Source organism: Etheostoma spectabile, chromosome 3, assembly GCF_008692095.1.
Source record: "Etheostoma spectabile isolate EspeVRDwgs_2016 chromosome 3, UIUC_Espe_1.0, whole genome shotgun sequence".
In the NCBI taxonomy this organism is placed as follows: Eukaryota; Metazoa; Chordata; class Actinopteri; order Perciformes; family Percidae; genus Etheostoma; species Etheostoma spectabile.
Window position 1 is genome coordinate 18938680 of NC_045735.1, and position 27741 is coordinate 18966420.

At 42.1% G+C, this 27741-nt stretch overlaps 1 protein-coding gene and 1 long non-coding RNA gene across 4 annotated transcripts in view; one reads left to right on the forward strand and one right to left on the reverse strand.

The window, feature by feature from the left end:
* The window catches only part of nectin1b (nectin cell adhesion molecule 1b), a 208161-nt gene that overhangs the window by 42816 nt on the left and 137604 nt on the right, over nucleotides 1–27741 (forward strand). For all 3 annotated transcript variants that reach the window (XM_032505986.1, XM_032505995.1, XM_032505978.1), the window contains exons 2-4: nucleotides 21591–21962; nucleotides 25439–25738; nucleotides 26742–26859. In XM_032505986.1, coding sequence (XP_032361877.1) covers nucleotides 21591–21962; nucleotides 25439–25738; nucleotides 26742–26859 — 790 coding nt within the window. The remainder of the gene's footprint in view (nucleotides 1–21590; nucleotides 21963–25438; nucleotides 25739–26741; nucleotides 26860–27741) is intronic.
* LOC116673846 (uncharacterized) overlaps nucleotides 1–27741 on the reverse strand; it is a 352638-nt gene that overhangs the window by 23945 nt on the left and 300952 nt on the right. The gene's annotated exons all lie outside the window — the stretch shown is intronic.

The window sequence follows — 27741 nt, forward strand, 5'->3', positions numbered from 1 at the left end:
ATATTGTATGTTTCTGACTTGCAGGGAGTTGAAAGGGCAGAACAAAATAACCTCCAAGGCACACAGGGCTTTCTGTAACACCTCTTTCAGTCGTGAGGGGAGAATTATCACAAAACTACCGGCGGAAAGCTCTACAGTGCGCTTTGAGACCCATACATGATGTTGATAGGCTCTCTAGCTGAGGTAGAAATGGCCAATAGAAGTGATCTGAATAATATTTCTAAAAGAAGAGCAATCTCTCACGCACCCACTCAGAAACCTTTTGACTTGTGAAGCAAGTTCCCTGGAGTTTGAGTGCTCCGATGTCTGGAACAGGACTGAGTCATTTGAAGTTGTGCAAGGTAAATCATGTCCGGGCAGGTTTGTGGCGTTGTTTATGCTCGTCATTCCTGTATTGAAACATAAGCAGGTGGCTCTACGGGCTGCAACTCTTACACCCTGACAGTGGGGATCCTTCAGGTGCTCATCGGAGCGTGTCGCGGCTGCAGTCGAGCCAGCTGATATGAAGGTTGAGAGCCATCAGCAGAGTACCACAATGTTTCACACTCCTGTTCTGACTGGCTAGCCTTGTGAAAAAAAAATCCAAATATTAAAAAAAAAGGAGCACAAACAACCTTGGAGTTGTGTCCCGTCACAGTTCATCAGCCAAGCAAAGGCAAGCTGGCTGAGCTGTGGGAAAGAAGGGAGCGTCACCTCAGCCTGTCCAGGCCTGCTCACCCTGCAGGGGAGTGGCAGCACATTAACAAAGAGCCTCAGCCTCCCGCAACCGGAGAGCCAGGATCTGTCCTTCACCCAGCTAATCAGCCAAGGAGTAGGACACAGACCTGGCTGCCCCACGCCCCGCTAACAAACCGGCGATAAGGATCCCCGTGCAAAAATATCGTGCTGGATATGGCCGTTTCTGCTTGGCTAGTCTGGCGGATAGAGGCCGAGCCCGGCGTTGTCATGTGGCATTCTTCTAACTAGGTCACAACAAGTTTCATTTTAGTGCAGCCGAGCGAGATCTGCTCGTAGCTAGAAAATGGTTATATAAATATTAAACAGTTTTTTGTCCATGTGTTTTTTCTTTCTCTTTCTCTCCCCACAATAACAAGATTAAAAAAGGGTACAAGACATTTATATTCATAGTAGTAAATTGCATTTCAAAACTATAGCAACGTTTTGGTGTGCATGATAATTGCTAAATAACTAACTGTTTGGGGAATAGCAATACAACACACTGTTAATTGCTGTGCACCATCGATGTTCCCACCTCCCGGGAAACTAATGTCTTTGATCATTGCTGGAATAAAATCTAAATGTGTCTGCTATTAATGCTAGTTTGTTGGATAATCCACTTTCATTAGGAACAATAAGCTGACATATTAATAAGCCACTATTGTTCTGAAGACTCAACGTAGCTCAAGTGTGAAGTCATTTGTTTTTTGAGTATACTTTTTCAATTTGTTGGCGTCGTCGTTGAAGAACGCAACCGCTTTATATCAGTTACAATGTTCAGACTTTAGTTAAAAAACATATTTACTCCTTAAACTAAATTTCCAATAATTATAGAGAGGCAAGTCAACCAATCAGATACAACATCAGCAATCATTGTATTTCAAATGTCAGCTGATCAGAATCAGAGAAGGGTTTTTTTGCCAAGTATGTACAGAAATTGGCCTTTGTGGATGGTGCATACATAACCAAAACACACATATTGTACATTTATATGGAATAAACAACAAATACAGAAACAAATAAAATACAAAATAGTTGTTAAACATATTAAAAAAGAGGAAGAATGGATTAAGTGCAGAATATGCCAAAATATATAGTACGTGCTAGGGGCAGGTGTATAGTCCAGGATGTAGGTGGATGCAAAATGGCATTACTGTCAGCCACCGCATTCGCATGATGAATATAAACAGAGTCACTGGAGAGGCTGCTGAATAGTATAAAGCAGTCTGATAAAACATTGAAAAACATGTATCTTATTGTCTCTGCCCTGTACCAACCCTTCGCCCCTGGCTCGTGCAGCTCCATGGACACCAACACATCTATTATGTATGAAGGGTCGGCCGTGCCCCGTACAGCATGTGAGCATACATTGCAGCCAAGCTGGAACAGATAAAAGCAGCTTTAAGAACCCAACCTCGGTTGGAATCCTTCAGCCCACCATTTGCCTTCATCAGTCAGCCATTTATTGGATTTTATTGCACAACAGTGACAGTGTGTGATGGGTTGGCATATATTTCGGAGCTGTAAAAGTTTTTTTTTTTACTACAACCCTTTTGTGTTAAAGCTAGCTGTGTGTGTATCAACGGCGTTCCCATGCTCTTTTATCTTGGAATACCAAAGCTACACTCCTGTCAGTTGATTTATTGTATCTTAGTAGCCTCTACTGCTGTTGTATGTATCTGCATAGCTGTCACAAATAACTTAAGTCGACCCAGAGACAAAATGATTAATGTGATTATTTGTCCTGTTTTCTTTTCTTATCCTAAACATATCCATCATTCTGAAATTATTACTTGCTGTAATTACCTTCCTGGTATGCTTGACAGATTAATGCACAGCACAGGCTAAAATTATTAATAACTTTAAACAAGATTAAACACAAGAACATGCCCAGAAGGAATACCCCTGTCACAGCTTACTGGCCTTTATTTTACTCTGGCCCATATGTCCAGCCGTATTCCTGCATCCGTTCACATCACTTAGGTGTATGTTAAGGTATGAGCATAACTTTGAATGCACAAAAGTTTGGTCAATTGTCAAGACATTTGGCTCATTTCTGCTCATACATTTTCTACCGGCTCTGCGGGGCTGGGATTGATGGAGCACCGAGGTACCCTAGCAATCTGTGAAGGTCACAGAGAAGACGAGACGTTTTCGCCCAAGCTACTGTCATTTGTAAGCAACCGTGCCATTTATAATCCTGTTGGCAGTAAGCGCACCCAAGGGTCTTTAAAAAATACCCAGGCTGCAAGGCAAAGGTGTGATCCTTAACTAATGACACACTATCTAATTCTCATTTTTCCAATAACACTGAATGGTGAAAGTAACAATAGAGAGACTAATACATCATTTTAAAAGTCAAACACACATGTTGGTCAGTACACAAAAAGCTGTAACCTTTTTTATTCCCGGAAAATCCCAAACTTTTCATAGAACTGTGCTTAAATGTTAATCTTAAGTCTAAGGCTGGATATCATTTGAATCTCAACTCATATCAGCTCTATATTGGAGTGTCATTTCCAACCTACAGTATATCTTGTTTTGAGGAATATTATCTGTAATCTGTAAATTCTTCAATAAAGATTGAGTATCTAAATATCTGACAATCAAGGCGAGTTTTGCAATAATTGATTCCACACATTTTGATACCAAAAAGTAGTGAGGATCAACAGTCATAAATAAGCCAAACATGTCATATTTTGACTTTAAAACATTTCCCCCAAATCCATAGATTTTAGAGTCTATCCACGTTTCTTTCCTAGCTTCAAGACATTGCATCACATCTTTCCTCCTTCTGACTTTGTTTGAAACTGACTTGTAAAAGGAAAAGATGCGTGCAGGAGAGAGGGCCAAAGAGCAGCTGCAAATGGAGATGTGACCTAGCACTCCACTAACACTTTCACCCTGTCCTCCTGCAAACCCAGTTTCACACCTACTTGACAACACCACCGGAGAAGTGTGAACTCGCTTCTTTCACCTTACGATTGTGCTACATCTTCTTCAAATATATAAATGTGGAAACACAAAGTGATGAAGCACTTGTGTGGTTCTCCACATTAGTAGTATATTGTAACTGCTTAAATGGTATAAAGGGCCATCAGTCATAAATAACCCCAAACAAGTATGCTTCTTCATAGGCTTTCTATGCAAACACTGAAGCTTTTGCATTAAATGTAATTGAACCGAATGAATGAACAGTTTCTTGTCCATCATATGCACACATTAGTGAAACAATAGTCTATATCCACAACGTTTCACGTCCGGGATTGCTCTGGTTGCCGCAGGAAATGTCCGTTTCCTTCCTCTTCCTTTGTGTTGACGTTCTAACCTCCGGTGGATTTTTAAAAAATTTTTTTAACTAGGGTTACCTGGTCCTCAGATCTTTGCAGGGTAAAACCAGACAACTAGGTAGACTATCTGTCCAATAGGAGTTTTCTGTTGCACTGAAACAACTTTTTAACGTACACATGTTCCACCAAAACAATTTCCTTCCCGAGGCTATTTTGCAGAAGCACCGTTGCCAAGAACTGCCAATTAACCAGAGTTTTTCTCCCATCCCGGAATGCTGTGTAGCCAGACCCTCCTCCGCGGTGCTGTGGAGGAAGGTCTGGCAAAGCGAGACTAATGAAACGAAAATTTCATCATGGCATAAAGATTATTTAGGTGATTTCCCTGAACAGGACGGATGAGGAATGGGGAAAAAAGCAGGTCCAAAGCTTTGATAATACCTCTTTGGAAATGTCTTTAAAGGTCTCTTTGTTATACAAGTTTGTCGAGTCAGCTGCTTAATTTTTCTCACAGAGCAAACCGAAATTAGATCACAAACTATATCAATGTGATAAAAAAAACTACAGCACAATGCGTCTCTGAGCTCAGCCACTGAACCATATCAGGAAAGACCAGCTAGGTGACTATGCGGGACAGGGATCCAGAAGAAAGCTGTGTAACTGGAAGTACTCCGATGAATGGGGGTGTGGTGTGTGTGTGTGTGTGTGTGTGTGTGTGTGTGTGTGTGTGTGTGTGTGTGTGTGTGTGTGTCACACTTATCCTTTTGGTGAGAGTCACCCATCCCTTGACGACTCATCCCATGGCTAAAGCTATGGTATTAGGTTTCATTTTATAGATTACTGTGCGATACAATGTCATATTTTCTCTTCTGTGAAGAGTGGAAAGCCAACCAGAGGGGATGAAATCGCTAAGATATCCACAGTTGCAGGTATCTTAATTCTCTATCATCCCAACTTGAAATTGAAATGTCCATTTCTGGATTATGACTCCAGAGAGCATGACCAGCTGTTACAGTTTGTGAGTACCCTCCTTTTTTAAAAAGGGAAAGGGTTCCAGCAAGAGAGAGAGAGAGAGAGAGAGAGAACGTGCGGCTGAGGCACAATAAACTCTGTGATTCGAATAAGTTATTTGGAGAGACTTCAAGCGAACTTCAAACATCTCTTTAATGATCTATAATCCTTTGGCAAATCGTCAGTGGGCAACCGGGCTTTCAAAGTTATTTTTTACCAGGATGTGGAAATCCATGATGAAATTAAGTCACAAAGTGGAAGAAAAAGAAAATTCACTGCAGTGTGTGCTTGTGCTGAAGCTAAGACTTGCTCATGCCCTTGGTTGTACAAAAAAAAAACGTGACCACCTCCTCCGGGGAGAAACATTTTACCTTTTTGATAAAACGGGTACAAGAGGAAAGTAAAAAGAGGAAGAGCCAGGTAAAAGGTCCTTTGCAAGCCAAAACACCGCTGTCAGAAAAAACCCTGCTAGGTCTTAATGTAGCCATTGATCCTGCGCCAATGGAGGACACACCCAGTAGGGGACTGGCTCACAGCGTGGTGACAGGTGTTCGCTCGATATCTGTCCCACTTCTCTGACCTTAAAGCTTTTAATCAGCTCTGCCAGGGAGCTTGTCAATCCTGTCAAACACTAAGAAGCCCACAGTATAGACACAGTAAGGGAGGGCAACGCCAGGGCAAGAGCTCCAAATAATACTCCTGCAGCCCTTAGGAAAACGCCGGTACGTGCAGTGTACAGCTATTTAGTTGGGCCTCCCGCTGGACGAGCCCCGGTGCCTTTGAGCCAGCCAACAGTGGTGGTCTAAACAATGTCAGCAGATTTCAAAGGCTATTAATGTCAAAGTGTAGGCGTTCACGTGAGTGATTACATATGGGTTGAAGTTTGTTTGTGGCTCCAAAAGAAGAGAATTATTGAGAAAATCAAATATTACGATATGTTTGCCGAAAATACATCAATGTCGATATTGTAGGGTTGGCTTTTGGTAATCATCAGTATATGATGTAATGTGGATATAATGACTAAGTGGGTAAAGGCTATTAATAGCACAGCTAAAACAGTTTTGTAAGTTCAGAAAATGACATCATATTACTGAAATGCAGCCTTTACAACCAGGAAAAGACACCACTTGTGTCATATTACAGTATCACAATATCCATTTAGGACAATGTCTAGTCTCATATATATAGATATTGATATAATATTGACATATTGCCCAGCCCTAGGCTACAAAAAGCTTTGGCTTGGCTCTCATGCGATGCGATACAATGCAACTTTATTGTCAGTTTACACTGAAAGTACATTTTTTTGCGTTCTCGAGCAGCTCCGTTGTAAAAAAAAGAAAGAAAATAATTACAGATATAGTGCAACGATGAAATTCCATGACAAAGAAACACGTTTCATGATAACCTCTGACCAAGATGTTTAATGGTAGAGCAGATTTTGGTTTAGCAAGAGGATACAACAATATAAAACAGTCATTGAGCCTGTTGTATCTGAACAAAGGGACTCTAAATCGCCTGTTACAGGGCAGAAGTTTGTATTCATCATTTCAAACGTGCATGCCATCAGAGACACTGGCATCATGGGAAATGGTTCCCATCGCCCGCTCCCCACAGAACATTGCTCCATTGGCTGAGTGAGTGACAGGGATTCCAATACGGCCTAATTGAGTTAGTGAATCTCCCTGTGACTCCCTGCTTGACTTCCTATGCTTCTGATAGTAGTATATAATAGTAATACACTATCAGGGTTTGCCAGAAATGCTTTTTTTCTTTGTTTCATCGCAGCCCTGTGAGCCAGAAGCCGTTTCACATTCTCCCTGACTTCACTGCATCCTACTGCAACGTGAGTCCAAATTGGCACGCTGGGAAGTTTAACTACAGAATGTCTTTTAACATGGAGGGTAATTACGGTGCTGGTTTGATTGCAGTTAATAGCGCAAGCTGTCAGCAGAGCAGTCACACAGCAGTCACACAGTTACATCTTTGGCCACACTGAAATTGCATTGAACCGCACAATTATCTCCCGTCACTGGCAGCCCTCCTCACCATTGTTCATTTTATCTGAATGCGTCTTAGTACCAACTTTCAAACTGAAATGTTGAGATTAGTAGTAAGTGATTGTTGATCCTGCTGCTTGTAGTCTGGGTTCAGTTTTATTCAACACTCTCTGGGGCTTAACGCGTCAAATCCCACTCCTTGATATTCAACGGGAGCAGCTACACTTTGAAAACAAAACAAAAAATGCTATGAGTTCATTTCCTGACTTTTTTTTTTGTGCCCACAGCCCACCCACTGCAGTGTTTTCAGATGAAACTGAGAGAGTCCCAGAGTCGGGGTTTTTTTGGTGATTTTTGATTCCTGAGATTGATTTCTGCTCCCATTCTTTCTCCTTCCAGTCACATTTTAGAAGTGCCTGTACACTTTTTCAAGTCGTGTACATCCTTGAGAATCCATCGACTGCTTTTTTTTGTGTCTCTGTGTCAATACACATTGTTAGACATCCAGCAACCAGTGGAGACTGGAGTAACTCATACCACCCGTTTCAGCTTTCAGGCTGTTCCTTTCCCCTTGCTGTGGCTTTGTGGTTCCCTACTTATGTCTCCATGCCAGTTGTTTTTTCTCTTGAAAGGCCAGTTGCAAAATGTGCAGACATTTAAGTACTGTTATTTCATGTGTTCCTCTAAAGCCCTCTATCAATAATAATGCCACAATAGGGACGAATGAAAGGCACAGATGCCCGAAAAATAAAGAGTCCAGAATATTGCTTCTCCGGATATTATTAAGACCTTAAAGGTAGCTCAATTTATTTAATATTGTTTATTCTTTCCTTGCTGACAAGTAGGCATACAAGACAAAGGCACGTGGTGTCAGAATGACGTGCAAGCAGAAATTCGAGACGTCAAAATATTCAACCTAGTGTATAGCCTGATGCATTGAAAGACGGCGTACGGAAACATACTGAGCTGTGAGAAAGTAGGGTATATGTTGAGGGTGGGAAAGACAATACTCAATCACAGCTGCGAAGCACATGCAGCAGAATATGAACACGGTCCTGAGATGTGGTGAGCATTCCAACGGTTATATGTATGTGGAACATGGACCAATACTCGCCTTGGAAAGATAGGCTGTGGTTACGGTTTAGGAAATGGTTCGGTGCCGGTTTCGGAGTTCTGCCGAGAACCGCTGGATTTCATAGAGGTTTATGATCAAAACACACATGAAAAAAGGGGAATTTGGCAAATGCCAGAAGCCAACATTTATGCTTAATTGCTGCATGTTCCCATGTAGCCATCTCTGCCACATGTAAGCATCAATCTTGTTATTTTGTTTACATGTCATACTGGCTGTCGACGCTTGTACTGTAACTTCTGTGATTTCTGAGTCAGGTTTTACAAGAAGCCAGTTTAGAGTCAAGGAGACAGAATTCAGGGCAAAATTACCCTGAACCAAAATCCTGCCGACCGTACAACCGCAGCAAGGGATGGCTATTAAAAATGTGCATGCATTACCGATGTGAAAAATGATTTGAATAGCAAGATAAGATGACATGTTCAGGGAGAGAATGAGTGTAGCATATCTAACTTTATCAGTAACTGTGCACATTCATTCCTGCAGCAGTGGAGACAAGATACTAATCCATGCCTAAATGATGTGACTGCAGGGCAAAATTCATAATCGTGTTTATTTGTACTTAATTCCTTGTACACGTGTACAGAGATGACGGTTTCGTTACAGTATTAGCTTGATGCTACTGGGGGATTTTATTTCTTTGAGTTTGCATCTCCACAGCGTTGTGGAGTAGGCTACACCACACACACACATACATTCTGGGATGTAACAAAAAACACTCTGGGTTGTTTGCATTTCTTTAAACCAATCACGATCGTCTTGGGCGGGGCTAAGCTTTGGACGCAGCGACAGTGGGTTTGCAAAATAGTCTCGAGACGTTGTTTGTGGAACATGTGCAACCCGCAAAATAACCCACCACATACAATATTAAATGAATTTAACTGTTGACGCAATACAGTAACGTGAGCTATTTCAATTGGCTGGATTCATGGTGGAACCAGCTGATACCAGTGTAATCCCACCAATCCATCCCAGTTAGAGAGGAAACGCCGTAAACATATTATTTGTACATTTTTCCAATCATTCCCCCGAAAGAACCAAGCAGAACTGCCATGTTGCACATTTTCTTCAACACTTTCCAAATTCAGCGTGTAGCTCGTTAGCTCAATGGTCGTTGTTTCCGGAAGAGAACGGAGTCTGGGGAACGGCAACACACAGAGAGCAGAAGGTGAGGGACATCATGTCAGGTCATTATGCTGGACATGTACTTCCGTTGATCTAGACTAGTTTGTATGAGATGGCGTTGCATGTGATACGAGGTACTGGTAATCATCTGAAAAGATTTGCTATTGTGACAACACTCGTTTTGAGCAAATGCGCGGCATTTGTCAGAGTCCCATGGTGATCGTGACTCATACACATACTAAGTGTGCTTGTTAATTGATAGCAGACTGGGGCTTCAGCCCACTGCCCACTCCAGCTGGAGTGTGAATTCCCTCTCCGATATGTTAATGGTCCGCTGTATAAATGGCCTGCGCCAGCCATGCCGTAGAGAAAAATAGCTCGGTGCAACACACCAACAAGCAGAGCTGTGTGCACGTTGCCCCTGCTGTCCTGTTTATGTCCCAACCACAATTAAAGATGCACTTTGATGACAGCCAGCTCTTTTATTTTTTTTTCACATATCTTTAAAAATGTATGATATCCACAGCAATCATTTCTTTCAAGAAATCATTGGAGGCCACTTCAACATAAGGCACAGTGGAAATCTCAGAAAAATCACAAGTGACTCTAATCAAATATTGATTGTTTGTTCTCTTTTATTAGTCTAACTCTTAATTTCCACTGGTTGCGCAACGGCGGCAGAGTCATTAGGTTTCTATTAAAGTCATTGTGTGTATTTCAACTGACTGCGGAACGGCTGCGTTCCGGCTCCGTCGCAGCTCCGGCGATCCCCAGCCCTCCGGAGCAGATACGCAGAGCTTCTATTCTTGCCGCACGCCGGTGAGCTCCGGAGCAATTCAGCACACGGCAGCTAGTACGGGACAGGAAGTCGAGCACAGAAACAACTTAAAACATCCGGTTGATTTTCAAAATAAAATAGACCGTGCTCACGACGGATCATATCTCCCTGCACTACACCTTGAAAACACAGCACAGGGTTGTGTACCCCCTACTATTCTGGATGAAAACAAACTGTTGGTGGTTTTTTGGTTCTATTCTACATGAATATGCGAGACCTCGTGGGTCCTCGTGACTTCAGCTGTCAGTCATGGCAACAAATCCGGACCTGGTGGGTACTGACGGAAGGAGGAGCACGGAGCCGTCACGCAGCGGAGCCGATCCGCAGACGTTCTGCAACCGGTGGAAATGGGTGGTTACTCCCTTTTGAAATTTGCCAACATTCAAAGCTGTGTCATGCAACATTGATTATACAGGAAACATGACCCATTTACCCTATTTAAGAAGAAGGAAAATTATTATTATTTTGTCTTACAGGCTGTATGACACCAATAACATGAATGGATGTCTTTCTCGAGCTTGAAGCATTGTGTCAGTGCTAGACTGCCTGCTGTAAAAAAAAAACATGTCTTAATATAAGAGCAGGAGGATCTAGTCTACATAAATTCGCGAGATCTTGTGGGTCCTCGAGACTTCACCTGTCAGTCATGGCCGCAGCCGTTCCGCAACAAATCCAGACCTGGTGGGTGCCGACACGCAGCGGAGCCGATCCGCAGACGTTCTGCAACCGGTGGAAATTGGAGTAATAAGCCTGTGGTCATGCAACAGCGCTTCTTGTCCTAGGCTACTTAGTATACTGGACCTATTTACCCCCCAAGGCATCTTCCCTCCTGCATGCCCGTAAGATATCAGCTGGCCTTTTTAAAATAAAAATAAATAAATAAAAAAAGGCAGAAAAACTCCAGTAAAGGCCGACATAGGTCACATGCCAAAAACAATATTTTATGCTCTGGCTGAGTATTTTCTAAAGGTCACTTTAGAAAATGAGGTGTATGGATTTACACCCATCTGATGTGTTTTCCCTGAGCATGCGGAAGGTCTCCACATCACTTCCTTTGCCTTCCTTATGTACAGCCAATAATTGATTATCCAGTTTCAGATGAATAGTTGTTTGATTTTGGAAATCTTAATGTTTAATGTAACTAACACAAGTGCTTGGCATTATCAAATGGAAGTGTTCCGTGTTTTGGACTCTATGCAAGACTTATCTTTACTTGTGCACAATGGAACAGATGGTGTGAGAGAAGGATTTGTCATGCATGGTTGTCCAGGGCCAGGCTCTTTCTCAGCACTTTTTGGCAGGACTTTATATGCACGCTGCATTTGCTGAGTGCTTAACAGAAGTATAGGGTACTGCTGTGGTTCTGGCTCAGACTGAGCCAACACCATCCTATACGTCCCACTCCAAAGCCATTCTTATACATAATCCGATGTGCTTCATTGTCTAATGCATATTCAGTGAAGATGTTTGTCGTCCATAGTTTGATACGCAGCATTAATATTGAGTCATGCAAGCAAAAGGAGCAACTTTTAAAACTAGCAGGGATTAGGGCTGCAAAAATAGGAGGGCTGAAGAAATTCTTAGTCGACTTACACTGATATGATTTTCTTGACCTATTCATTTCATTTTGTTTCTCATTTGTCTTGTTTGAAAGCCATGATGTCTCTCTCTCATGGGGGGCCAAATTATCTGGACGGGCAAAGCAGAGAAAGGGGAGGTAACCTTGCCCCTTATGACCTCATAAGGGGCAAGATTCCAGATCGGCCTATCTGAGCTTTCATTTTCTCAAAGGCAGAGCAAGATACCCAGGGCTCAGTTATTACCCATTACTATTTCTAGCCACTGGGGGAACATAGGCAGGCTGGGGGGGGATGCATATTAATGTTATAAAACCTCATATAGTGAAATTTTCATCCCATGGGATCTTTAAAAATGAAAACTTAATGGTGCAGATTTAGACTTAATACAGTCTACAATCCTTTTAGGTGACAGGTCAGATACTGTAAGCTAGTAGGAACCTTAGTTCCCCGTAAAATGGCTAATATATGTAGTTCTAAATAAATTTTCCTTGTATTTTTCCATTAACCCTTGAGTTGTCTTTGGGTCAAATTTGACCTGTTTTTCAAAATATCTATTATGCAAATAAGGGTTTCTAAATTTAATAACCCAAAAATAACATGGATGATTGAGTCCACACATTGTGCTTTGCAAGTACACAAACAAAACATAGGTTTTATATTTTTAAAAAAATTGCATTTGAAAAAAATAATGTTTCAAAACCAGACTGAACATTGACATATACCCTTCTGTAATTATCCTTCATTTAATAGGAGTCTTAATAATTCATAATTTCTGCTTTTTTAACTTAAGAATTAGATAAAATTTACTATATATGTGGTTTATTGACCAGAAATTCCAAAGATGTAGTAAATGTAAAACTGGTAATAAGTTGTTGTTAGTGGTGTTTATATATGGTGATGAAAAGAAGCGTTAAACGTCAAAAATGAGCCAAAAACGAGACAAAAGTGTCGATAAAAGAGACAAAAACATCGCAAAAAGTGTTGATTTTCAGAACACAGGGGATGAGAATGCTCCTCTCTGACCTATCCCGCGAGGGTTGAATACGACTATGAGGGCATGGGGAGGAGCGGAAGTTGTGACTGTAGCGTTATGTCGACTGTGTCGAACAAAATGCGCACAACGCGTCTGTGTCACCCTGCCCTAATACTGAGATTTCCACAGGAGGTGTGTTGCCTGCAGCATCCTCTCTCCTCCACTTTAATATCCTGAGTGCTATAATCTGCTCACCACGTCTGACCCGATGCATGTCACTCTCACTGCTTACCCTCCCCCCTAACTCCCCAAAATCCTCTCCATCACATTTATGTAACCCTGCCCCACCCCTTAACTCTTCTCTGCTTTGTAGCCTGTACCTGTAGCCGCCGGGGCTCGGCCCATCCGAGACCATAATGCATCACTTTGCAGCGTGGCTGTGGCCCCCTTTTTATTTATTGATCAGCTCTTTTCTATTAAGACGTCCGACAGCTGCCCTCAGTTGAAAGCTCAGGAATACGTTTGCATTATTGAAAGATAGTCAGCGCACACCGCCGTGCACACTCAGCCCATTCAGTGGATGAGACGCTTTGTTGACTAATTGTCTAGTCTGTGCGAGTGCTCCCCAGTGTCTTGGTATTAGATCTGTCTCATAAAGCATGTTATTATCTAGCTGTTATTGCTCTCACACCACAACATTTCATTTCTGAGCCCACACTTTGACACTGGCAATACCTGGAGCCGATTCCTGTTTTTCCCCTTCAGTTTCAGTCAAACAAGCTGTAACGCTTCCAGTCATTCATTTACCAGGAAGGCGGACTCTCTCTACGCTTGACTCGCACCCGGCCCTTTTGTTTACTGACAGTTGCTTGCTATCTGGTATCAGTGGCTGATGTCATCTTGCCATTTGGTCAGGTAACATCAGGGCTGTTTATTTTGTGTTGTAGAACCGAAACCACGGTGGCCTTGTTTAGTTAAGCTGCAGGGGGAGGGTCAGAGTTCTCTGATACTGTGTTTACACTTGATATGTGCTCTACTCTGTCTCTCTCACCCTCTTTCTCTCTATCTCTCTCTCTCTCACTCTCTCTCCACCTAGGGCAAAAGCCGTATTTCATTTTCGCCCCGGCTTTATTTGCCATTGCTCAAAGACAACTTTTCTCCCATATTACCTCTACCTCTACATTAACTACCAGCAGGTAACAGACATATATACGCACTGTATATATTAAATCCAAAGATAACAGTCCCAAAAAGGTCGTAATATACCCCACTGTTCCATTAATGTTAGGTTCTTTGAAATAACAAAATAGAGTAGTGGTGTTTTCCTGGGCTTCGTTCATAGATGAATCATTAGCACGCTAAAATAAGATGAGAAGCTCCATTGCAGGCGAACTGATGCATCCCCTTGACATTTTGAAACGCCTTAAAGCTGCTCGAGGGGGGTCGCGCGTGCGTGTGTGGGCGGGCGCTCTGAACCTCGTGTTTCCTCAGAAGCGATAGATGCGGTCTGCATTAGGTGGGAATTAATGCATACGGTTGACTGGCTGATGCTACGCACCGCCAACCTGAAAGTTGTAATTTTTATAACCCGTGTGGAAAACACACAACTACTGTGTTGCGGCGCTCGGCCATTACGCCTCTCTCTCCCTCTCTGTCTCTCGTTATAGTCACATATGTAATGCACAGCGCCTTTTAATGGAGCAATCCCAGATTGGGAAGTTGTTTAACAAAATAAATATTCCTGACAATCATTACCATTTACGGCTTGGCGAACGTTCCATTGTCCTCAATGAATGAGTGTGTTGTACAAAAGCACTGTCTCAAATTTGAACCAGATAGTAGAAAATCAGGAACAGGTCTACCGGCCATCTGTTCCAGGGAGGTTTCGCTCGCCTCTGCAGTTGAATGTTTGCTCGGGGAGACAGAGGGTAAAGCGAGCTGCTTTGGCGGGTACACCATTGTTTACTCAAGGGACCCGGCTGATGCACCATCAAATAGTGTCTGAGTGCAGATTAAAACAAATTGTCTGACACATACTGCTCCATTTAAAAAAACAAAAAAACAAAAAAAAAACAGAATGGCTGCGCTCAACAAAAAGCAACATTGCATCAACTATGGCTTCTCCTCCTAAATGAAGTACCCTATCTGGAGGTATTAAAGCCTGCATCGGAGACATGTAGCTCCCAGTTATCCCTAAGAGTAATACCCTCATTTATTGGATAATGCAGTTGGAAAAGCACTCCTGTCTGTTGATAACAACAAAAAGCCACTGGTTGAGCTCCAAAATACTGATTGATAAAAAAAAAAGAGGGGAATAAACAAGCAACTAATGGGTATGTGTTTGTGTGTGTATGAGACAGAAGATTTGGACTCCCCCCCCTCTTTTGAGCACCCCATGTGTGGTCATGAATAGGGGAGTACAGAGGCCTGTGCCATTGCCGTGGGAACTGGGACTACATTAAACAGTCATTATCCCGAGTGGCTCAAGCCATGTTTTATCTCCCAGCATCCCACTTAAGTAACAATGGAGTTTCCAAAGCATATCAAGCATACGGGAGATGATGGGTCTTCATGTGCTTTAATTGGCAGAACGTTTATACCAAAATACCATTGTTGTGACCCAGTAGTCATCTTCGCAAAAGTTTCAAGTCATGGTCCCAGTCTCAAGCAATATGGAGTTTTTTGGGGGGGCAATTCTAGTCAAGTGACAGGTGACATGTCAAGTTGAGTCCTTAGCTAAGTCCCAAATAGAGTCGCTTTTTTGCTCCAAAGATAAAGCTCTCTTAAAGTTTGTATCCAGCCTTTATTAAAAGAATTATATTATATTATCTGTATTATAAATATTGATATTCACTGGAATGAGTGTAATCATGTTCAAAACCTTGAAAGACTGTCAGTCAGACTATAACGTCATAGCTACAGAAACGTGACAGCATTACAATTAAATATAAAATAATATGACAACTAACATTCAAACTTACACTGCAAAAAGGGGTGTCTAAAAACAAGATAAAAACACTAAATCTGAGGGAAAAGGTTCTTAAAACAAGTGAAATTATCTCTCCATAAAGCAAGATAATTTCACTTAACAAACTTGCTTGATTTTAGATTATAGTGTAAAGTTGAACACCTAAAATAAGAAATTCACTCTTAACCCTCATGTTGTCCTTGGGTCAAGTTTCACCCTTTTACAGTTGATTTATTTATTTTTGGCACAAAAAATGGGCCGCCGAAATAAGCGCTGAAAATAAAAAACAGTAAAAATATCAAAAAAGTTTGGCGAAAACATCAAAAAAAAGCATTGAAACATTGAAAAAGCAATAATAATGTTGAAAAAAAGTGACCAAAACGGGGGGGGGTTTCATGGTTGATGGGAAGACAACACAAGGGTTAAAACAACAAAAATTATCACTTAACACTTCTAAAGTTTTTTTTATCTAGGTAAGAACCAAATAATTTGCTGTGTATGAATTATGCAAGTCATCTGAGTCATCATGTCCTTAAGTCATTAACTCAAGTCCAAGACGTAAGTCCTCAAAACGGTGACGTGAGTCAACTCAAATCCAAGTCCACCAAGTCCACATCTCTGCAAAATACGCCTGATTTATCTGCTTGATTCACAGAGTGGAGCCACAGTCGACGAGACCGTTGAGTCCCTACAAACGGAGATGTCATAGATTGGACTTATTTGCCTAAATTGTGTTTCAGTGTCCGGGTTGGACAGAAGCAGGAACTCTTCCCTGTCTACTGAAAGACACGGGAGAGCGCTCAGCTCAGTGGAAATGGAAAACTCTCCCTTCTATCTTCTCCTAAAAGCCACTGAGAAGACGACATTTAGGCCCAAGTAGGGTGCAGTTTAATGCCATCACATTAAACATTTTCTGGGTTTTAAAGTCTTCATACTTCAAACAGCGACATCTCACTGCCTTTTGGGACTGACAGTGTGCCTGGCGCAGCTTTAAATAGAAGACAGTAATGAGTGCCTCTTCTAAAATATGCATTGAGTCCTATTTAATCTTTGCCTTCCTCACATCGCGGCAGCTAGAGGTGAATTATTCTGAACTTTGTTTGACTCGAGCACAAATGGATTCCTCCTGAATGAGCATGGCCCACGTATAGTAAATGAGCCAATAATTGTCTTTTGAAATGTTGTTGGCTGTGGGCCAGGTCAGCTAAGAAGAAGAAAAAAAAAAAAAAGACAATGGTGGTACGTGTCAATTGCAAGAAGAGCTGCCAAGTGGCAGTTTTATGAAGAAGAAGCTGGCTTTAAGGTTCAATTTAGGGTGTTGTTGTGTTGTCATCGTTTTAAATGTAGAGCAAGGTCTGGTTTTTTTCCATTTTACTGCAGAATATCTGGGATTAAACGCACAGATCAATGTAGTATATTTAGAGTTGAAATAACTTTGCCTCTGCAGCAGATAAAAAGCAAATATGAAATGTTAATGTCATGTTCCCATTCATTTTTTGATTGTTCTTGATTGGTTACAGTAAGGAATCAAGCTTGTTTTTCATGTTTGCATTTGTTTTCCCTCATGGCCAATGAAATGTCTGTTTGAATCAAACACATTCACCCCCACAGCTTTAAAAAAAAAGAAAAAAAAAAAATCTTTGCAGTGAAGATTGCCCCGCAGGTCTGCATTGTCCTGGATATTGTCCACACACCATGGGAAGCCTATGAAGGCTGTTTTTGGTGCAGGACATTGTCCAATGTGACATATGCAAACAACACAAAGCACATGCTTCTCCTTGCCGTCCGACAGGCCAGATCTTATTACAGTTTGCACAGAACGTTCTGTGCACAGCTCTGTGCCCCGGCCTTGGGAGTCTTCTTGCTATCAGTGCAGGGCCAGACGGTAGCGCAGCTGTTTTAATAGTGCCCCTTATGTCCCCCTTGATCCAGCTCCGCTCACCTGGTGTGAATCAAACCACTCTTCTTTTTTTTTTTTCAGCTTGGACAGACTTTATTTGTTTGTCCTATTGCTTTCCCTTCCAGAAAAAAAGGGCTCCTCTCCACTGGCAACTCTCAAGGCAATGTGTAGCCTCAGGTGCATTAGACCTACTGACTGCCCCCCCCCCCCCCCCCCCCCCGTAGTCACCCTCTTGTCAGTGTGAGAACAAAGCAGCAGCAGTAGCACAAGCGGTAACACAAGCCAGCTTCAAACCTGCAGCGCACCTACAAGTCTCCCGAAGCTTCCCCCCCCCCTCCGCCACTACAGCATCTCCACCACTTTTGGTACTATATTCCCCCCCCTCTCTGTTTCCACATCACTGGCTCTCTCACACAATCTACCTTCCTAATGCATCTTACATGTATGTGGCTCTTCTCTTCTTTGGCTTTGCAGCTCTGTGCTGTAGCCTGTAATTGTGAGCTCAGCCAAGGACTCCAGTCTTTGAGTGAAAGGGGTCCCCGTGGGCGCCCCCGGTCCTTCACGGAGGGGATTTGGGCTCTGTGGCTGTGTAATTATGCCGACTCCTCTGGTTTTCATTTGGGTGAGCTGCTGTTTATTTGGTTCAATTTGAGTGGGGAGGATCAGACTCAAAGCAGGGAGGGAGGGAGGGAGGGAGGCAGGGAGGGAGGGAGGGGCTGCAGCTTTTCACACAGCCAACCCATGCAAGGATTGTTTTTTTTAGCATTCAAGGCGAGGCCCGGCCAGGTACATATTTATGCGTTTTTTACAGTCTTCCTGCAGACACACACACACTTCCACAACTTAAGATTGAACTTTAACTGGGGTTGTCACACAGTAAATTGTTTGCTATTTCAAAAAAAAAAAATCATACCACAGCTGCCACAACTGGTAATCTAAGCTGTGATAAAATGGAGTAAAGCATTGCCCTGAGGTGCACAAGGACACAGGTGTTTCTCAAGGTACAGATGACAAGGTTGCCAGTCCTCCCTGTCAAACTGTATTAGTAAATCAATCTGTCATTGTCAAATCCCCCAAGTTTAAATCTCTATAGAGAGGCTATCGTCGATGGGGTCCGAAGGAATTGAAAGATGATGTGCACTCGGTAACATCAAAAGGTTGTCACTTTGTTTTTTGTTTTTTTATATGATTTGATGCAAGCAGCGGAGGCTGTACTCGAGTGAAAGTATACAACAATGGGTGGAAATTGCCTTTCACTGGTAATGTGCCGCTTTCCAGCATACGCCGAGAGCTGTGCGCCTTGCCGTGAAAAGATGGAAAGAAATACATTGTACCCATTAATGGTCTTCTACATTTCTTCTCCCCGTGCATGTTTTGTGCCCTGGTGTCCTTCAGCTGACTACCTACAGTACAGCTTTTCTATGAAAAATCTTCCCAACAGTCGGCGGCTCCTTAGACAATTTTACAGACTGCACGCACAGCTGCTTTCCGATTCGTGTGTAGTTTAAGATAGACTCCATCAGATATTGTATTCGGTGGGTGTATACATGAATGGATCTCTCTCACGTATTCTTTCACATTTTAAAGCCCCCTGTGGAAACTTTATCTCTGAACACGGCGATTATCCATCATTGTGATGCCGTTACTCAATGTTAAAGAGCCGCTCTGTTTGTGCGGCATGTGTGTAGGCCCTAGTCCTCCACTTGAGGCCGCAACATATTTTCCCTCTGTTTATGACTTTATTCACTGGTGGCTTTATGAGTCCGGGGTGATTAACGGAGACATTTTAGTCTTTTCTTCCCCGGGGACCCCGTCTATCCATGGGGGATAATTATAGCAGGGGCTGGTTGTAAATACAAGCCCTGCCAGGGGTAGTCGGACCTCACCGTGGAACATCATCACACTTCACCTGGAAAGGAACATAAATTAGAGTCTGAGATAAAAAAAAAGGTGTGTGGAAGACGCATGCTGGAGGCCTGCAGTGGTTCAATGGCACATCTGTTCACACTGCAGTCATTTCAGAGCCCAAATCAAGCGTGAATGAAAGTTAGTTTTTCTGCACTTCTAACTCAGATCGAATGGACAAGGAAGAATGAAAGCAGGAAGAAGAACTACAACTAGGGCTGCACAATATATTGTTTTTATATCATCATTGCACTATCATCTGACGCACCATACACATTGTGAAAGGCTGCGAAATGTCGCAATAGAAACTCCGAAATTATTTTGTCAGTTGTTTTTTAGTGGTGCCTTGTATTCAATTCGATGTTCAATTTATCCAAAAATTGAATGTTGGAAATGATTTCCTTTCATTATTTCAGCAATCTGATGTATTTCAGCTGAATACTGAAAGCAACAGAAGGGCAGAACTGCCCTTCTGTTGGGCAGTTCCTTCTTTAATATTTGATTATTTATTGCAAGCGATATTCAACAATGTGCTCGCATATTGCATATTTTCCTCATATCGGGCAACCCTAGCTACAATCATTATTTTCAATATTAAGTCATCCGTTGATCTCTTTTCTTTGACTAATCAATTCATTATTCAGGCCATAATATGACTGTATAACTGTACAAAATGGAGAAAAGCAGCCGATCAGGCGATTCATTGATCGTTAAAGTAGTTGTTGGTTCATTTCCTGTCAATCAGTTAATGGTGTGGGCCCTAGGTAAAAGCAAGCAGGCTGAGGGGGGGGCGGCAGCTGATGGGTGGAGACATACTGTTATGACACATCGCAGAGAAAGCCGAGGGGCATGTGGAAAAAGGGAGCTTTACACTTAGTTTAGTAAGAGGTCAGCATATGCTAAAAGACTAATCCACAGGCGAGTTGATCCATTTATTTATTTATTTGTGGTACCATACTCCCCACGGGTTTAAAGAGTCGAGGAGAGGGGCGTAATTGCTGTTTTATATTCTTTTATACAGCTAATGTTTGTGTGTTCTCTTTCTGGTGAGTGCTTACACAGGACTCTACGTTGTTATTTTAATGGAAACCGTGAGTAAAAAGTAATTAAGATTACAATGCGCTGGCCAGCGTGTAGAGTAGATGGAGGAGGAGGAGGAGGGGAGGGGGAGGGGGGGGGGGGTATTGCAGCCGACGATGACTTGGCTCCAATCGCCGCCCCTTTCATTCATTAGTGATGCATTGGTTCTCGCTCTGGCCCTTCCATCTCAGCAGAAACACTGTCCTCGTGGACAAAGACAGGGATGTGTGGATGTGTCCATTATATTAATAACTCCCCCAGCTTTTACAAACCCCCCCCCCCCCCACGGAGCAACTCATGTAAACATGTTTAAGGAGCAAGTGGTGGTGAAAGTATTCACATACTTTACTTACTGTAAGTAAAAGTGCTAATACCACACTGTTGAAATGCTGAGTAAAAGTCCTGCATTGAACATGTTACTTAAGTAAATGTTTGTAAGTATCATCTGGGAAATGTACTTGTTAAAGTAAAAGTATTCAATGCCGATAATTCCTCCCATTTTAGAAAGTGTAAAGGATCCAAACAGTTGTGTATTTAATGGTCTAATCACCTCAGTTGTACTTGTAGGTCGTTATATTGTTGGCTAGTTTCATTTATAATAAAAACATCAGATTTTATAAACTGCTACTATGTGTTTTGTGTGCAGGAATCTCAATGTGTAAAGTAACAAGTAACTAAAGCTGTCAGATGAATGTAGGGGAGTAAAAAGTAGAGTATTTCTCTCTGAAATGTAACAGAGTAGAAGTAGAAAGTGGCATAAAAAGAAAAGACTCAGGTAAAGTACAAGTACCTCACAGTTTCTTCTTCAGTACAATACTAGAGTAAATGTACTTAGTGAAATTCAACCAGTGTGAGGAGCAGGCGTTGTATTTGTAGCATATGGTGAGTGTATGGCTGAATCCTGGAGTCTGACTGGGAGTGCTGTGCGTGCATGTACTACCTAGGAAGCTGAGTGACTCTTTGACTTTCAGTGCATGTACGTGCTATTGATTCGAGTGCTTTGCTTGGCCTTGGACACTTGTTAATCATAATTAAATGTTTTTCTCTCTCTCTCTCCCTGTCTGTTTCTTGTAGCTGGCAGCGGGCAGATGGTACAGATGGACTCCGCTAAGTCCGGCTTTGTGGGCTCACAAGTGGAACTGCGCTGCATTTTCGTCAACAGCAACCCGCCGGTCAAGATCTCTCAAGTCACCTGGCAGAAGGTCCTTAACGGCAGCAAACAGAACGTGGCCATAGCCAACCCGGCCTTGGGCGTGTCCGTCCTGCCGCCCTTTAAGGAGCGAGTCACCTTCAAGCAGGCCGCGGTCCGCCATCGCACGCCCTCGCTGGAGGACACCACCATCATGTTCTCCGAGCTGCAGCTGTCTGACGAGGCGGCCTACATCTGCGAGTATACCACATTTCCTGCGGGAAACCGGGAAAACATGGTCAACCTCACCGTATTTGGTAAGAACTTGTACTGAAACACTGAAATGTTACACTTTTGGAGATTGCTAGTCAGGTTTTAGTCTGTTTAAAGCCCCAACAGCTGTATTTTAACCCTTGTGTCGTCCTCCCTTTAACCATGAGAAACATTTTTCCCCTTATCAACGTTTTTATTGCTTTTTTATGAACTTTTTGTAATTTCTTTTTTTCTTTTTCCAACATTTTTCACCTGTATTTCGACTTCCTTTATTTTGGATATTAACAAAAAAATCTTTGAAAACTGGTCACATTTGACCCAAAGACAACATGAGGGTTAAAAGGTAAAACTGGAAAACAAATCTCAGAAATCTAATCTTAGTTCTGTTTAGCTAAAGAAGTGAAATCATTGTCTCAACCTGTAAGTGAATAATTAATCCGTCCGTATGTTTTAAAAATTCAAAATCACCAGATTTGGAGACGCAGGGTTTTGACTGCACATTGACTGTAAAATCAGAAAATTCATGGCACAACCCGATTACTTTAATACCCAGGTTTGCATGTGCCTTCGTCAGCCAATATTGTACCTTGTCAAGCTTCCACACGTTGAACACATGGATCATGATCGAACAGATGTGTAATGGTCACGGTGAATATATCGATGTGTTTTGAGACAGCAACAAAAAAAGGGAACAAAAAAACAGGTTTTACATCTTAGCATCAGTTAATTGGCCCTATTTCACACCCGGCGCAGTGCCAAGTGTCTTTTCTATTTTAAGACTGACGCAGTTGGTAATTTCCCTTCCAGCCCCTGCGTTGTTTGAATAGCAAATGCACCTGCGCCTATCTGTGCACCCATGGGCGTGCTGGTCTTACAGGGAGGTGTGTTCAGGGGAATTCTTGGCGTATTGCTATCTTGAGGCAGCGGGAAGTGATCGCACGGTTGACCACCAAAAACCTGGTCCAAAGTCAATAACGCAGCATTTCATTGTTATTTTTAACAACGCGTTAGTATTATGTGCCTAGGCTCATGCATAGCACACACACTATGCTTGTTACACCCAAAGGGAAGCGCAGCAGCACAAAGCATGCAAAAGATTAAAAATAAAAATATGACGGTGCCAATCCGCCATCATAATCGCAATGCGCCAAGGTGCAAAGGCGTGTGGCTGTTAAAGGAAATGGGAGATGACACTCTGATTGGTTTATTGCATTTTACGCCCAAAACACACCTATGAATTAATGAAGACACTAAGTCCAACCATGTTAAACCATGTGCTTGGCGTATGGACCCGTTTTTCTGCCATCAAACTAGCAAAAGTGGATTCGGACACTCCCAAAATGCACCTGTGCCATGCGTGTTTTTTTAGTTAAAATAGGGCCCATGGAGTTCTTTCCTTTAACGTGTTATCGCTGGCCTGAAGAGAAGTCAGAAGGTGATAAATGTGTCACCCCGATTTGGTTTTTCTTCAACTTTAGGCGGAAAAGAGACATTTTGAATCAGATAACACTCGGTCAAACCACCATCTTCCTTTTTAAGTTGGAGGCGAAGACAACACACTTTACAGCTCTTCAAGGTTACATTGCCAGAGGCTTTGTTGTAAAGTACTTTGAGTTTTTTTCGGAACGTTTAACCCTTGTGTTGTCCTCCAGGGTGAAAAACGGACAAAAATCTGACATTTTCATCCCTTTTTTCAGACTTTTTTTAGTTTTCACAAACACCACTTTACTAGTTTTTGGAATCCATGGTCAATAACCCTCATTTATATAGAATTATACCTAATATTTGAAATAAAAAAGCAGAAATTTTGAGTTATTTTGACTAACAGTTAAGATCAGAGGAGGGAAAGTGATCAATTGTATTTGGAACGAGCGTTGTAAGGAATCCAATCCATTTTTTGTGGTAATTTGGTTAAAAAGAAACTCATATTCCAGATATAGACATTTTTTAAACGGGTCAGATTTGACCCGAGGACAACAGGAGGGTTAAAAAGCAGATGCTGTTTCTGAGTTTCCTAATGCGGCTGCAAAATCACGCTGTTAACAGTAAAAAAATAAAAAAATAAATCTGTGATTGGTGAACAGCACCGCCAACCATTGCATCATTGCTGAGTCTCGCTCATTCCACTGAGGACCTTGTTATGCGTACTCATTCAAAGTTGAAGTGAAAATCGTTTTTGAGGATTTCCCGATGCGATGATTGGGGTGACGTGCCGTTTAACACCAGTCCCAGATGTGGTTTTTATAAAACAGGAAGAGGCTGCAGAGCGCAGTCAATAAAAATGGCAGGTGGGACAGAAATCAATAAGGCCACTTCAGAGTGGGTAATTTGGCATGAATAATCTCATTTTGTGTGGGTTGAAATAATGAGTGCCTAAGACGTAGTTTATCTTGGCAAGAGGCAGCATTTGAAAAGGTTGTGTGCTGACTCTGATTAGAGATCTAATTAGAAATTAAGTGTTGGTGTGTTTTTCCATTAAGTCCCAGTAAAAGAAAAAAAAAAAACACTTGGCTTAAGTAGTCCCGGTTGCCAGAGCATCTTCTCAGCCCCCTAGTCCCCGTTTTGTGTCACGGAGCCTCCCAGGTCTTTTTAGGCTTTCTTTCTGCGGCTCAGTGAACGTCAGGAACCTGCGAGCAGATAACCAAGCGGCAGCGTTTAAAGACGCCTCTTCATCTCTTTCAGTAGTGCTCAGGCTCGAGCCGGCCTTTAGATGTACTAAAAGTAGAGTGCTAATTGGCAACTCGCAAAGGATTCAAATTGGATGACTGTGCATTTGGGTAGCCAAAGTGGGTTCTATGTCTGCGTAAGCCTTGACAAACTGCTTTGGCTTTGAGCAAGGAAAGAAGGAAAAGTTCCAAAACAATGTTGTCATCTCTCATCCCCTTAGTTTAATTTACTTTGAAAAGCTGATTGTAGGTGAAGTAGACACAATTAGACACCAAACACAGGCTCTCTGTTCAACAAGCTTGAATTACATTGTAGATAGATAGATAGATAGATAGATAGATAGATAGATAGATAGATAGATAGATAGATAGGCAAGGCAGCATAGATGATAGATAGATAGATAGATAGATAGATAGATAGATAGATAGATAGATACTTTATTCATCCCAAAGGAAATTTTAGGCATTCAGTAGCAAGACAACCATAGCATGCAACAAACACATATACACACATACAGTATATCAGACATATACACATATATATCACACATAAATTAAAATTAAAAATCACTCACAGAAATGCAATGACCATAATAATGTGAGATACTATTGTATACCGTGTGTAATGATAGTGCAAAAGGGAAAAAGTGAACCGTGCAGGGATTGGACAGTGCAGTAGATGATGATCAAATATTGACTATGACTATAAAACACAAACATAATAAGCTAAAAACTGACTGACTGAATAAGAATAGGAACATTATGTAACAGGGATAAGTTATAAGTTCTGTGTAGTGGGTTGTATTTAGTGATTATTTTTTATTAGTATTCATTATTTTTATTCCTCTGCACAGCTCGGCCCATGACACGCATGACTCTGACGACGCCCACCATCGTGGCCAGGGCCAGCAAACGCAAGATGACTGTCGCCACGTGTGTGTCGGCCAACGGGAAGCCGCCGAGCGTGATCAAATGGGACACCAGGTTGAAGGGCGAAGCCACGTTCCAGGAGACTCACAACCAAAACGGGACGGTGACGGTGCGTAGCAACTACGTGGTGGTGCCGAGCCGCGAGACCCACAAGCAGAAGCTGACGTGCATCGTGACGTACCGAAACGAGAGGATCACAGACAGCGTGGTGCTCAACGTGCAGTGTAAGAATCTGCTTTTTATTCAGATTTGAACAAAAAAAAAAAAAAAATCACTTGTTGCTGTTTTACTTTTAGGTTGGAACGTATTCTCTGGAAACTGGATTTCCTGATCTCATGCATCATGGTTTTGTTTCCTGATAAAAATAGCTGCCGAGTATGCACCAGACTCTAATAATTGACTAAAACCAATACTGCAACATGGCCTCTTTAATCAATCTTGTGCTGAAAGTATGTTAAGAATGAGAAGTATGAGTTTTGGTTACACTTCATTCTTCTGTGCAACTATCTTACAGGTGTGTGTGTTATCAATCACTTAACTAAAATACTCGATTGATCCTAGAGGGGAAAGTTAAATGTGTTACATATACTCCATTCTTGAGTATAAATATATAGAGACATTATAAGAAAAATTGTATAAAAATTTAAAAGATATATATAAATAATGCTAAAATGCATAGCATCAATATATATGTAAAAATAGAGATATAAAATCTGTCAAAGGCTGGACTATATACAACAGTGTAAACCATCTACATGATAATAGTGCTGAGAGATTGGATCTGTTTGTGGTATAAAATAATCCATTAATGTAAAGTATTGCACAGTTGAATTGTTCTTGCAGTTTTAACATAAAGTATTGCCCACCATATTGCACAGTCGAAGATACGACTAATGAACACATAATTATAAACTATCCCAGGGCCTCCCAGTCACTGACACTCTTGATGGAGGAGTTAAAGAGTTTGATTGGCCACAGGCGGGCATGACTTCCTGTGGCGCTCTGTGGTGCATCTTGGTGGAATGAGTCTTGCACTGTTGGATGTTGGATGCTATTTATACTCATTTATTTATTTCCCCCCCTAACTACAGCAATGTAAAAAACAAGTGGTAAAGCTAAAAGTGTTCTGGAGACATTGTTCATATGTTTTGTTGCAGTAGTTAAGTTTCTTCAGGAACACACCAGTGTTTTTGGGCATGAAGTGACTCCAGTGTGCCTTCCTTGCAGACGAACCCGAGGTGAAGATCGAGGACTTTGATGGAAACTGGTTCCTGAATCGTCAGAATGTTCAGCTGACCTGCAGGGCTGACGCCAACCCCCCTGTCACCATCTACCAGTGGAAACTGTGAGTTGGACTAAACCCTAGCAAAACCCCTTAAGGCAGCATCGCTACGTGTTGCTTCTCTCACCTTGTTGTTTCTCGGAGTGAAATAAACATTATTTTCTTTAGCAGGGCTTGCTCAAGCACAGGCAGGCAATTTCATAGAATGGCCCATTCAAATAGCCAAGACATATATATATATATATATATATATATATATATATACACACTATACAAGACAGTAATCTTCAAAGATAAAAACACACCCGCTACCTTCATCCTGTCCAGAAATGTGTCTGCGTGTATTTACGTGTAATGAAGATAAGACTTGTGCCCAAGGCAGAGCACAATGGTCCCATTACGGTTACACACACACACACACACACACACACACACACACACACACACACACACACACACACACACCCCTATCTGCCTGATGGTCACAGATACTGGAAGATAAATGCAAACAGAACACACTTTGCCTTGCTTTTTGGCTTTTGCTTTGAAGTCGGAAGGACCAGCATGCAGTTAGTGGGGTAAGACAGCGTCACTGTTGGCGCTGTTGTGTTCTCTGGAGGGCGCAGAAGGCAGCGGCTCGTTCTCTGACACACACGGAGGACAGGGCTGCAGCATGGGAGCCGTGGATTAGGCCAGCACACCGCGGGGCTGACATCAGTGTCTTCGCCTCGGAGACTATCGCTGTAAATACATGAAAGAAGAAAGTAAAAGAAATTCAGACAAATGTTGTCAAGGCCTCGGGCACTCCCGGGTTTGATCCGCTTTGAGTAATTGCGTGAACGTCGGTCATACGGAATTGATGTAGGTTACATACTGTATACACAGAGATATGGAAGGACTAGAATGCAGTCGTTTGCAGTAATTTGCACTGATCCAATTCTTCGT